The 12,367-nt window shown below is 53.7% G+C and overlaps 1 protein-coding gene across 1 annotated transcript; it reads left to right on the forward strand.

Annotated features, from left to right (window-relative positions):
- Positions 1–308: 308 nt before the first annotated feature.
- PLPPR3 (phospholipid phosphatase related 3) lies at positions 309–9,693 on the forward strand. The gene is made up of 8 exons (XM_001365567.4): positions 309–448; positions 889–1,010; positions 2,925–3,110; positions 4,594–4,723; positions 5,179–5,374; positions 6,807–6,864; positions 7,227–7,400; positions 7,817–9,693. Exons 2-8 carry the CDS (start codon positions 936–938, stop codon positions 9,224–9,226), a joined length of 2,229 nt encoding a protein of 742 aa, XP_001365604.1. The 5' UTR covers positions 309–448; positions 889–935; the 3' UTR covers positions 9,227–9,693.
- The last annotated feature ends 2,674 nt before the right edge of the window (positions 9,694–12,367 follow it).

A 12,367-nucleotide genomic window follows, 5' to 3' on the forward strand; every position in this document is an offset into this window, starting at 1 on the left:
GCCCCTGCGCCCCGCAGCATCCTGGCGCTCGCAGCCTGGCCCCGCCCCACCGACCGCGCCGCAGCCGCCGCCGCAGCCGCCGCTCGCAGCCCCTCCTCCGGGCTCCCGCAGCCGTCGCCCCCGGCCCCGCCGTGCCTGTCCCTGCCTCTGCCTCTGCCTCTGCCTCTGCCTCTGCCCTTGTCTCTCGGGCCCGGCCCGGAGGCCCGCGGCACGCCGGGGCTGGGATGCGCAGCGGTTGCGCGGGGCTGCGCGGGGCGCGGGGACCGAGGGGCCGCGCCGGGGAGGGGCGCTTTGTCTGCGCTCTGGCTCCGGCTCGGGCTCGGGCTCCAGCTCGGGCTCAGGCTCTAGCTCCGGCTCCGGCTCCAGCTCCAGCTCCAGCTCCCGGCTGCCGCCACCACCGCCACCTCTAGACCGGGAGGGCCCGGCTGGCCCCTGCGGAGCCCCCGAGGTAAGTGGGGAGACCCGAGGATGCGGACCCGCGGGATGGAACGCCACGGCCCTAACCACACACACATTGCCAGTCCCTCCCCTGCTACCACCTCTTCTCTCAGAGCCCCCTGCTCGAGGATATCACGAGCTTCTCACCTTCCTGGGGCCCCCCACTCCTAACCTCTCCCTCACCCCTCCTGACCCCCTGCTCCAGGACCCATCATCCTTACCATCCCCCCAAGAACTGGGCCAGGCTGGGGGAGACACGAATCAAACCCTTTCACCTCCCCTTTCTGAGATGCCTGCCCCCACACAGAGCACCCCTAGACAGGAGATGGGATGGGGCCAGAGGAGCAGGCCCTGCCCTGCCTGCTATTAGCAACCACACACACACACACACACACACATTTTCTGGGTCCCCTGGAGGAAACCACATTCACCCTTTTCTTTCTTGTGCAGCCTTGGGGCTTTGACCTGACCACCCTGTCCCTAGCCCCCAGGACACCATGCTTTCAGCCAAGGAGAAGGCCAAGGGTCCAAAGGACAGCATGACGCTCCTACCGTGCTTCTACTTTGTGGAGGTGATGGGACTGGGTGACCCAAAGATAGCCTCAGCAGAGGAAGGGGCAACTGCAGCCCCACCCTGGCAGCCATTCCATCTCCAAAGCGCAGAGCTGCGAGGGGGCCCTGAAGCCTAAAATCTGGAATGTCAAAGCCAGAAGGGGCTGGGAACATAGAATTTCAGAGCTCGAAGGCCCTTAGAACACAGAATGAATGGAAGACTGGGAGGGCCTTTAGAACATGGATCGACAGGGGTGGGAGGGACCTTCGAGCATGGCCCAAAAAATGTCAGAGGGAAAAGGGACTTGGAGTTCATCCCCCTTATAGAGGAGGGAACAGGCCCAGGAAAGGAGAAAGGCTCCTGCCCACCCAAGCCAGGGGCAGAGCTGGAACTAGAACCCGGGGTCCTGAGTCCTTAGTTCAGCCATCTTTCCTTCTCGACCACTTCTAAGCCTTCTGCCACCTGGTTTTCCAGCAGGTAGACAGAAAATGATGTCAGAGCACTTTGCTAGCTGGTAGTAACACTGGAAGGCAGACAAGCAGGGGGATCACGCAGGCCAGGCCAACAGGCAGCCAGCCAGATATGTTCCTGGTGGCCCAGCACTTAGCACAGGCCTCAAGATTTAGCCCAGGAAGGCTGCCAGGATGCTTGTGAGGGAGTGGAGAGGCCTCCATCCTCAGAGGGAAGGAGGCAGACAATCGGGTCCTGGGAGGTAGGATAGCGCCCGGTCAGTTACCAGAGCTGGGGGTCAGCACTAGACAAGGCCCCACAGGGATCGGCGGCATCCAGGCCAATCAGATCTCAGAGATCACTGAGGGCAACCCCTCTGCTTTTTACAGAATAGGTAGGTGCTAAGTGGAATGACCAGAGTGATACAGGGACCAAGATTCACACCCACATCTTCTGACTTAAAAGCCACTCTTTCCTCCATATATCCCACCCCCATTGGGCTCAGCAGGGCTGGGCCTGGGGTTGTGGGGATGGCAGTGACCCTAGCTCTGAGGGGGGGGGCTAAAGAAGGGGAGTGAGGCCAGGCCTCAGGACTTCACTGGACCCAAGATCTTCATTCTGAAAAGTAATCCTTTGTCAGTACAATTGTAGAGGCTGCCATCTAATAGAGATGTCCAGTTTAGAAAATGCTGTATCCTTAGCCAACACCCCTGCCCTGTCAGAGCCAGTGTATTCAGAAGGCCAGTGCCAGTTCCATTTCCTCCAAGAAACCTGACCACCAGCATTTCTCCCTTCTCTGAGCTCAGCTTTGGCCGCAAGAGGTAAAGAAACACCCATGAGTCCACAGTGTGAAAAAGACGGGGAGGGGGAGCCCACCCTGAGTAGGATGGAGGGGCTAGGACAGCTCGGCCACACACTCCAAGAGCCCTCTGCCCTGCACAGAGGGAGACAGAAAGCAAAAGGAATACAGAGAGGAAGAGGCAATACAGGCTCCGGAAGGTGCACAGGACCTCACAGGCACACAAATGAATAATAGCAGCAACAATAACTATACAGCGCTTTCAGGTTTGCAAAGCACTTTAAAAATATTATATCACTGAGGCATCTAGGCAACCCAGGGGAGAGATTATTAAGATCCGAATTCAAATCCAAATTCAGACACCTAATGACTATATGATCTTGAGCAAGTCATTTAACCTCTGCCTCGGTTTCCTCATTTGTAAAATGGGGATCACTATGACATCTGCCTCCCAGGGTTTGTGTGAGGATCAAAGGAGACCTACTGAGATAACAGGACCTACAGAGCCAAGGTTCTACAGAAGGACCAGATCAAAGCTATGCTTTTCCCAGGGGGTGGATTTGGAATGAGTCTGGGGGGAAAGAAAAGGTAGGGGCAAAGGCAGAAGGCAACTGGAGGGGCCAGAGTGGATTTGAGAGCTTGGGCTTCCCCACACTAAGTCCTTTCTCTTTCCCCACCTATCAGCTCCCCATTGTTGCCTCCTCCATCGTGACCCTTTACTTCTTGGAGCTCACCGACCTCTTCAAGCCAGCCAAGGTGGGCTTCCAGTGCTACGACCGGACCCTGTCCATGCCCTATGTGGAGACCAGTGAGGAACTCATCCCACTGCTCATGCTCTTAAGCTTGGCTTTTGCTGCCCCAGCTGCTTCTGTGAGTCTTCTGGATCTCCTGTGGGAGGGTGGGTTTGGGGGGATCAGAGGTTGGCAAGAAAGAGCCTGGAGGGGGGCAGCTGGATGGCTCAGTGGATTGAGAGTCAGGCCTAGAGATGGGAGATCCTGGGTTCAAATCTGGCCTCAGACACTTCTCAGCTGTATGACCCTGAGCAAGTCACTTGACCCCCATTGCCTAGCCCTTCTGCTTTGGGACCAATACACAGTATTGCTTCTAAGACAGAAGGTGAGGGTTTTATTTAAAAAAAAAAAAAAGAGCCTGGAGGACAGCTGGATTTGGGAAGGAGCCACTTCAGTTCCAGCAGCCAGTTGGCCCTTGACTGTAATATGTGACATGGGGCTCCTCATACTTCCTCTCTAGAATTCCCAACCCTACTGCCCACTGGTCCCCCTGGGGAGAAAGAACCATGTACCCATGAAGGCAATGTGAGTGTCCCTAGAGCCCTCAGTGACTGGCTAGTTATTGACGAATATCAGAGCCTGGGAGAGAGAATGAGAGCTGCCTCCCAACACGGAACCTCAAATACTAAAGCTCGGGCAGACTTAGATAGGCTTGAGGACAAAGAAGTCAGAGCTAGAACACGGAATGTCAGAACTAGAAGGGACCTTAGAACATCAAACAAAGGATTTTAAAACTGAGAAGGACCAAGGAACACAGAAAGTCAATGATGGAAGGACCCTTGGAACACGGAAGTCAGAACTGGAAGGAACTTTGGAACAAAGAAGGCCAAAGTTTGAAGAGACCTTAGAACACCATTCATGGAATTCATATCTGAGAAGGGCCCTAGAATATAGAATGTCAGGGCTAGAGAAGACTTTAGGACACAGAATTTCAAAGCTGAGGAAGTTCTTAGGGCATGCCGAGTTGCAAAAAAAAGGAAAAAACATTTTAGGAATCACTGAGTTCAATTCTTCCTTTTGGATATTCAACAACTGAAATCAAACAAATGGGGGCAGCTAGTTAACACAATGGACAAAGAGCCAGGCCTGGAGTCAGGAGGACCTGGGTTCAAATCTGACCCCAGACACTTCCTAGCAGTATGACCCTGGACAAGTCACTTAACCCTGATTGCCTAGCCCATACTTAGAAGAATTTTAAAAGAAATTGAAGAGGGCTATTAAGTGGCTGTTCAATGCAGGGAACTGTCTTAAGTGACTGGGATAGAAAATGTATATAGAATAAATGGAAAATTTTCAATGACAGATCCTGCCCCCAAATAGTTTACAGTTGTGGGGTGGGGGATAATGAGAGGGAAAGAGGCACAGGGCTCAATATGTTCATCAGGATTCAACAGGAGGAGAGATCTGGACAAAGTGCTCCAGGAAAATTTGAGGATATTAGCCTAGAGAGGAAGGGGCTTAGTTAGGGTCCACCTTCCCTGGTGGGCCCCAGTGGGAGGAGCTGGAAAGGGCTTGGAAGAGCCTGCCAGCTGAGACTTGCACCCACCCCCTCCCTGGTACAGATCATGGTCGGGGAAGGCATCGTGTACTGCCTCCAGTCCAAGCTGAAGGGCCGCACCAATGCGGAGGGCAGCATCAATGCAGGTGGCTGCAACTTCAATTCCTTCCTCCGCCGGACAGTCCGCTTTGTAGGTGAGGACCCTCACTGTGATCCCAGGCAGACAAGGGAGCCCTCAGTGAGAGAAGCCAGAATCTGCCCTTCTCCCCTGCCAGACTGGCCAAGATCACTCCACCCCAAACTCTAGACCCTGAGATTAGCCTCCAATTCCCCTACGGTCACCCCAGAACCAGTCCTCTCCCTCAGGTTCCCTCTAGAACTTCCTCCAGCTGCTTCTACCCAGGTAGGTTTTCAAGGCTTCTTGGGGACAAGAAAAGATAATTTTTGTAAATGCTTAACACTCCCTCCTTCCCTCCTCCCCGTCACCTCTGGGAGAGTCACCCCGTGTCACTGCTAGACCCTTGGTTAGGCCATCCTCGCCTTCCTGTGACTTTTCTTCCTTTTCCCATTTGTACCCTTCCTCCTGGGTCCAGATGGGCATACGGGCAGCTCCTTGAAACGGTCTGGCCCTTCCCTCCTCCTTCCACAGGAGTCCATGTATTTGGCCTGTGTGCTACTGCCCTGGTCACTGACATCATCCAGTTGGCCACCGGCTACCATGCCCCCTTCTTCTTAACGGTATGCAAGCCCAACTATACCTTGCTGGGCATCTCCTGTGATGCCAACCCTTACATCACCCAGGACATCTGTTCCGGCCAGGATGCCCATGCCATTCTCTCTGCCAGGTAAGCTGCTGCCCTGGGGTGGGAGGCTGAGAGCCAGGGGCCACCTGAGCCCCAAGATCAGGGAGGGAGTACTGCTTGACTTCAAATCCCCACTGGCAGAGGGTATACGCCCGGCCTACCCTGGGTGTATTTATTTTGAAATCTTGGGTTAAGAGAGATCAACAAAGGGAATAGCGTGCCGGTCATTTTTCAGTTGTGCAGCCCGGAGCCAGCTCCCTCCCTCTATGTGCCACAAGCATCTCTGTAGGTTACTGATGGGCCGTCCTGTCCTCCGAGCAGAAGGAAGGGGGCCCACATTTGGAGGCCCCTGAACGGATGAAGTCCTATGTCCATAGGAATTATGGAAGGGGCCTTTGAAAACAGACCATCTGAGCTGAAAGGGGCCTCAGAGACCATCTAGCCCAGGGGTTCTCCACCTTCCTAATGCCGTGACCCCGCAGTACAGCTCCTCACGTTGTGGTGACCCCAAACCAAACAATGATTTTGGTGGCTCCTTCAAAACTGTAATTTTGCTGCAGTGATGATTTGGAATGTAAATACCTGATATGCATTATGGATTCTCATGGCTACAAATGGAGAGCTTGAGAACCGCTGAGCTAGCCTAATCCATTCGTTTTATAGATGAAGAAACCAAGACCCAAAAAAAGGGAAGTGACTTGCCTGGGGTCGAGCACCTATGTCAGAATTCAAATCGAGGAGGCACATAGGTGGCTCAGTAGAGAAGCACCGGGCCTGCAGGCAACAGGACCTGGGCTCAAATTTGGCCTCTGACACTTCCTAAGGTCACCCCTGGGCAAGTCACTTTACCCCACTTGCCTAGAATAGTTACTAAGACAGAAAGTTAAGAGTTTAAAAAAAAAATCAAATCTTGGTCTTCTGGCTCCAAACTCTGTTCTTTCCACTCTACTTTATGGTGTGGATCGCAAAGAACAACAGGGAGATCAGGAGGTGGGGGAAGGGGGGTTTGTTCAAAATTTGGAATCTGTTCTCTGAGCACCTGTGTGACCTTGGGTAAATCACTTCACCCCCCCAACCGCCCTCTCCACCCGTAGGCCTCAAACTGACCTGATGGGCCTCTAACGTCCCTTCTAGCTCACATAGTTTGGTTATGAAGGGTCTCTCCACCTCTAACTCTTTGTCCCCACCATGATCGAAGAACAAAGATAGCCAAAGCTGGGAAGGCCCATAGATGAGCAATCTTGGTGCATCCATTTTACAGATGAAGAGACTGAGGATAGGAAAGGCCAAAGGGCTTTGCTGAGTTCATAAGGAATTGGGGAAAGAGTTAGGATTAGAACCCAGGGCTCGTGACGCTCCATCCAGGACTCCTTGCCAATCCATTGCCATCTGGGCCAGTCTCCTCAGGTTACAGATATGGGGTTTGGGAGGGGGGAATGTGGGAGCCTGATGTGGGTACTGACTCACTTGGCAGGAAGACCTTCCCATCCCAGCATGCCACCCTTTCGGCTTTCGCAGCTGTCTATGTATCGGTGAGTCCCCTGGTATCAGGGCTATCAGCCTCAGTGCCCCACCCCCAGCCCCATCAGCATGAAGCCCTTTCTCACCCCACCCCACCCCACCCCCACCTCTTCCCAGATGAAACCCACAGAACCTTTGTGGTCCTCCCCAACCCCTGACCTGCACCCATTCCAAAGGCACCCATCAGCCATTTACCCCTGGATGTGCAGGACCTCTGTCCAACCTCCACCCCATCTTCCCAGCCTCCTCTGGTGGCATCCTCTGCACATCGAGTGTGTGACTCTGGAAATGAGGGACTGTGGGGGGGTCCCCCCATGGCTCGTGGGCCTGGGGCTTCTGCAGGGCCAGCTCTGACCGGCATCTCTCCACACAGATGTACTTTAACTCCATCATCTCCGATAGCACCAAGCTGCTCAAACCCATCCTGGTGTTTGCCTTCGCTATTGCAGCCGGGGTCTGCGGCCTCACCCAGATCACCCAGCATCGCAGCCACCCCAGTGACGTCTACAGTGGTTTCCTCATTGGCGCTGGCATTGCTGCCTATCTGGTGAGCCGGGGAAGAAGGGGTGGAGAAGAGGAGCCCCCTCTCTCAGCAGCAGAGTCCCTGTGCTTAGGGGTCCCCCTTGTCTGAGGGGAAGACACAAGTCTGCCCTCAGGGAGCCCCTCTCTCAGCAGCAGAGTCCCTGGCATTGGGGTCCCCCTTGTCTGAGGGGAAGACACAAGCCTGCCCTCGGGGAGCCCCTCTCTCAGCAGCAGAGTCCCTGGCATTGGGGTCCCCCTTGTCTGAGGGGAAGACACAAGTCTGCCCTCGGGGAGCCCCTCTCTCAGCAGCAGAGTCCCTGGCGTTGGGGTCCCCCTTGTCTGAGGGGAAGACACAAGCCTGCCCTCGGGGAGCCCCTCTCTCAGCAGCAGAGTCCCTGGCGTTGGGGTCCCCCACCTTGACTCCTGCCTTGTATTCTGCAGGCCTGCCATGCAGTGGGTAACTTCCGGCCCCCACTGGAGAAGCCCCCTGCCCCAGCCCCAGCCAAGGATGCCCTCCGGGCCCTGACGCAGAGAGGCCACGACTCGGTCTACCACCAGAACAAGTCGGTCAGTACGGATGAGCTGACGCCCCAGACCAGGCTGGAGGGCGTGCCCCGGCCAGTGCCTCGAGAGAAGACGTCGCTGGGCAGCCTCAAACGGGCCAGCGTGGACGTGGACCTCCTGGCCCCTCGGAGCCCCATGGGCAAAGAGAACATGGTCACCTTCAGCAACACCCTGCCCCGCGTCAATACGCCCTCCCTGGACGACCCTGCCCGGCGTCACATGACCATCCACGTGCCCCTGGATGCCTCCCGCTCCAAGCAGCTCATCACGGAGTGGAAACAGAAATCCCTGGAGGGGGGCCGGGCCCTGGCTCTGGCTGAGGAGGTCGGCCCGGGCCACCTCCGAGGGGCTGCCGAGCCCATGGCTGAGGAAGAAGAAGAAGAGGAAGAAGAAGAAGAGGAGGAAGAGGAAGAAGAGGAGGAGGACGGAGGCCCCATCCCACCTTCCCTATACCCTACCGTGCAGGCCCGGGCTGGGGCTGAGAGGCCAGGCCTCGGGCCCCGGGTGCTCTTGCCACCTCGAGCCGGGGCGCCGCCATTAGTGCACATCCCCGAGGAGAGTCAAGCCGCCGGCGGCCCAGCCACTGCCAGCCTCTCCCCCAAGAGCGGCTCAGCCGTGCGGGCCAAGTGGCTCATGATGGCCGAGAAAGGGGGAGCTTCGGTCACAGCCCCACCTCGGGTGGCCAACCCACCTCGGCTCCTGCAGGTCATCGCCATGTCCAAGGCGCCGGGCCTGCCGGGAGGGCCGCCGGGCCCGAAGGCGGCCGAAACGGCTTCCTCGTCGAGCGCCAGCTCCGACTCTTCCCAGTACCGCTCGCCCTCAGAGCGGGACAGCGGCAGCATCGTCACCATCGACGCCCACGCCCCCCACCACCCCGTCGTGCACCTCTCTTCCGGCAACGGGCCCTGGGAGTGGAAGGCGGCCTCCGGGGCGAAAGCAGCGGAGCTCGGAAGCGACACCTACGAGCTCGGGGAGCTGGCGGGCCGCGATTACCGTGCCGGGGGCAGCTTCCGGGCCAGCAAGCCTCCGGGGGTGTCCCCTGGATCCTCCATCAGCGACATGGACCAGGAGGAGCCGCCGCGTTTCACCGGCGTGGCCACCGTCAACCTGGCCACAGGCGAGGGGATGCCGACCCCGGGCGATGGGGTGCTGGGACCCACCAGCAGAGAATCCACCCTTCGACGGAAACCTGGCAGCCTGGCGCTGGCCGAAAGAGACGGGCACGGAGAAGCCGAGGCGGAAAATTACTACAAGAAGATTCCAGCCGGCCGCCGGTTTAAGGACTAAACCCCCCCCCTGGATCCCGGCGGTCACTGCCCACCGGCTTGTGCTCCCAGGCCCAGGGAGACGCGGGCGCGCGCTCTCTCTCTCGGTGCTCAGGGCGTGGAGCCAGCCATTCACACTGTGGGGAGACCTGTTGCCCAGGGGACCAGGAGATGCTAAAGAGGGCCGGGGAGGGGAATCTGCTTCAACCACGCCTCTCTAGCCCTTAGGGCCTGTAGAGGCATGGGGAAAAGGGGGGACGTAAGGCCCCCGTGGGGTGGGAGGGGACACACTGAACCCTATCAAAGGGGTAACTGTAAATAGAAAACTGGGGGGAAGTGGGGGTAGGGATAGGGGCTTGGGGCATTGCTCCTGGGGTGGTGTGGGTCTGGGTGGGAGGGAACCTGGGGTCTAGAAGGCAGAGTCCAGCACTGATTAGAAGATATAATAAAATATACAGTTTGGTCAAAAATAAAGATTTACAAACACCAGGTTCTGTGTCCTGAGAAATATCCCTTTCCATTCTCCATCCTGGCCCCGGGATGTTCTAGGATGCTAGGGACAGGAACCTTGGGGTCCTCTCTTCCCAGCACTGCCCAGGTGGAAAGCGCCTTTTCTCAGCCTCCTTGGCTTTGAAGGACCCAACTCCCGCCATGGCGTCCTTGGAGCAAGGTTTAAGCCGGCTGCCCAAATCCCTTCCAACAGGAGCGTAAGAATGTGGAAGAGTCCCATCTCCCCACCCATCCCCTCATGCATGGACTCAGCACCTGCCCACCCCCCAAGCCTCCATTGGAAGGGAGGACCCTGGTTCCACGACATCCCTGGGGAGAAGGAGGTTCTTGGTCAAAGTCCCAAGCCTAGACGAAGGAGCAATACTGTTCACAGCCCTCGTCCCTACCTCCAGCCAAAAGAAACTCAACGGACTAGCATGAGAGACTGAACCCAGTGAGCTGAAATTTAATGAGGACTGTCAGATATACTTAACTGTGGCACAATAGATGGAGAGTCAGGAAGACGAGTTCAGATCCCACCTCAGATTTTGTGACTGAGCAAGTCACTCCACCACTGTATGCCTCAGTTTCCTCATCTGTAAATTGGGGGTAATAAACATCCCCAAACCCCAAACAATGATCCCCAATCAAATGAGCTCTCAAATGTTGAGAAGGTCAAATGATATAAAATGTGGTAATATGTGTAAAGTGCCTGGCATACAGTAGACATTCAATAAATGCTTGTTGCCTTCCATTCTTCCTTCACCTATGTAGGATGGGAAAAGATAGCTGGACAATAGTTCACTTAAAAAATACCTGCAGGTAGGGGCAGCTAGGTAGCACAGTGGATAGAGTGCCAGGCCTGGCATTCAAACGGGACCTCAGACATCATCTAACTGTAAACCTGGACAAGTCACTTACCCTCAATTGTCTAGCCCTTACCACTCTTCTGACTATTGAGTCTAAGTTTAAAAAAGAAGAGTGAAAAAGATCTGCAGGTATTGGTATACCACAAGTTCAATTTGAGTCAATGGCAGCTTAAAAAAAAAAACACAACTAATGCTATCTTCCTATCATACATCATCTTAAGGAATGCCCTTGTCATAGCAAGGGGCCCCAGCTCTGGATCAGGCTCTGGATCTCAAAGCAAAGATACCAGGCTCTTCTCTCTGGGAAAACCTCTTAAAACTTCTGTAGCTCATTCTTGCGGTCCCTTGAAAAGGGACTAAAAATTCTCTTCTAGAAAGTTGTTCAATGTACAAAATCATTTAGCTATTTACCTTCTCTATAATGAAAGAAATACTTAAAATACAAGATTTCTGGCTTTGTGTACTTCCTAGCTGTGTGACCCTGGACAAGTCACTTAACCCCCATGGCCTAGCTCCAACTGCTCTTCTGCCTTAAAAACAATATTGATTCTAAAAAGGAAGGTAAGGGCTATAAACACACACACTTAAAAATAAATGTATAATAAATAAAAATCAAAAATACACACATACACAAGATTAAGGAGCACATATTGACAAGTATTTAAAAAGTGAAACAATAACCTATCCCTGGGAGACCTATAATCCTAAAATCCCAACATTTAGCACAGCTCCAAGGCTTAATAAATATTTGTTGACTAGCTTAAATTAAATTGTCTCTATGCATGTTGTCTTTGAGATCATATTTTGCTTCATGTTTTCTTTTGAATATTATTGCTTTTTGCTTTTCTTCTTTCAGATTGTCTTTGACTTCCTTTATTTGTATTCTCAATCAGTTATGCTCTCTTGTTTCTTTAATGAGGCATGGATTCAAATTATTTCTCTTCTACCAATTATTTCTGCTGGACAAGCCATACAGGAAGGAAGGAAGGAAGGAAGGAAGGAAGGAAGGAAGGAAGGAAGGAAGGAAGGAAGGAAGGAAGGAAGGAAGGAAGGAAGGAAGGAAGGAAGGAAGGAAGGGAGGGAGGGAGGGAGGGAAAATTACACAGATGACTACTAAAGGGGTAGATGGGTGGCTCAATGGTCAGAGAGCTGGGCCTGGTGACCAGAGGTCCTGGATTCAAATCTGAACTCAGACAGCTCCTAACTGTGTGACCCAGGACCAGTCACTTAACCCCACTTGCCTAACCTTTGCCTTCTGTCTCTTAGAGTTGTTCGAATACAAAAAGTTTTGGGGTTGTTTTTAAGTACATGATGGGGTATAATTAATAAAAAAGAATGTAAAGGTGGGAGGAGGCAGATTTTTATCTGATCTGGAAGCCACATTCCCTTCTGTTCTTATCTTCTCTCTTGGTCTAGCTGTTTATGAGCAAGATCTTTAACTGAGTTTTCTTCCTTCTGAGATCTTTGGTAATTTCAATCTTTTTTCCCCTTATTTTACCCTATTGTTAATTTTCTGGCTAAATGGCTCAGGGGATAGAGTACTAGGACTGGAGTCAGGAAGACTTGAGTATAAATTCAATCACTAATACTCATTAACTGCATGAACACTTAACCTCTCTTTGCCTCCGTTTCCTCAGCTGTAAAATGGGATAATAGCAGCACCTGCCCCAACAGGGTTGTTATGAAGATCATGTGAAATAATATCTGTAAAAAGTGTTCCATGCAATACCTGAAACATAGAAGCTGCATAAATGCTTATTCCTTTTCCCTTTCCCTTTGCCCAGGGGTTGGATCTCAAAGTCATT

Source organism: Monodelphis domestica, chromosome 3 (genome assembly GCF_027887165.1).
Source record: "Monodelphis domestica isolate mMonDom1 chromosome 3, mMonDom1.pri, whole genome shotgun sequence".
NCBI lineage: Eukaryota > Metazoa > Chordata > Mammalia > Didelphimorphia > Didelphidae > Monodelphis > Monodelphis domestica.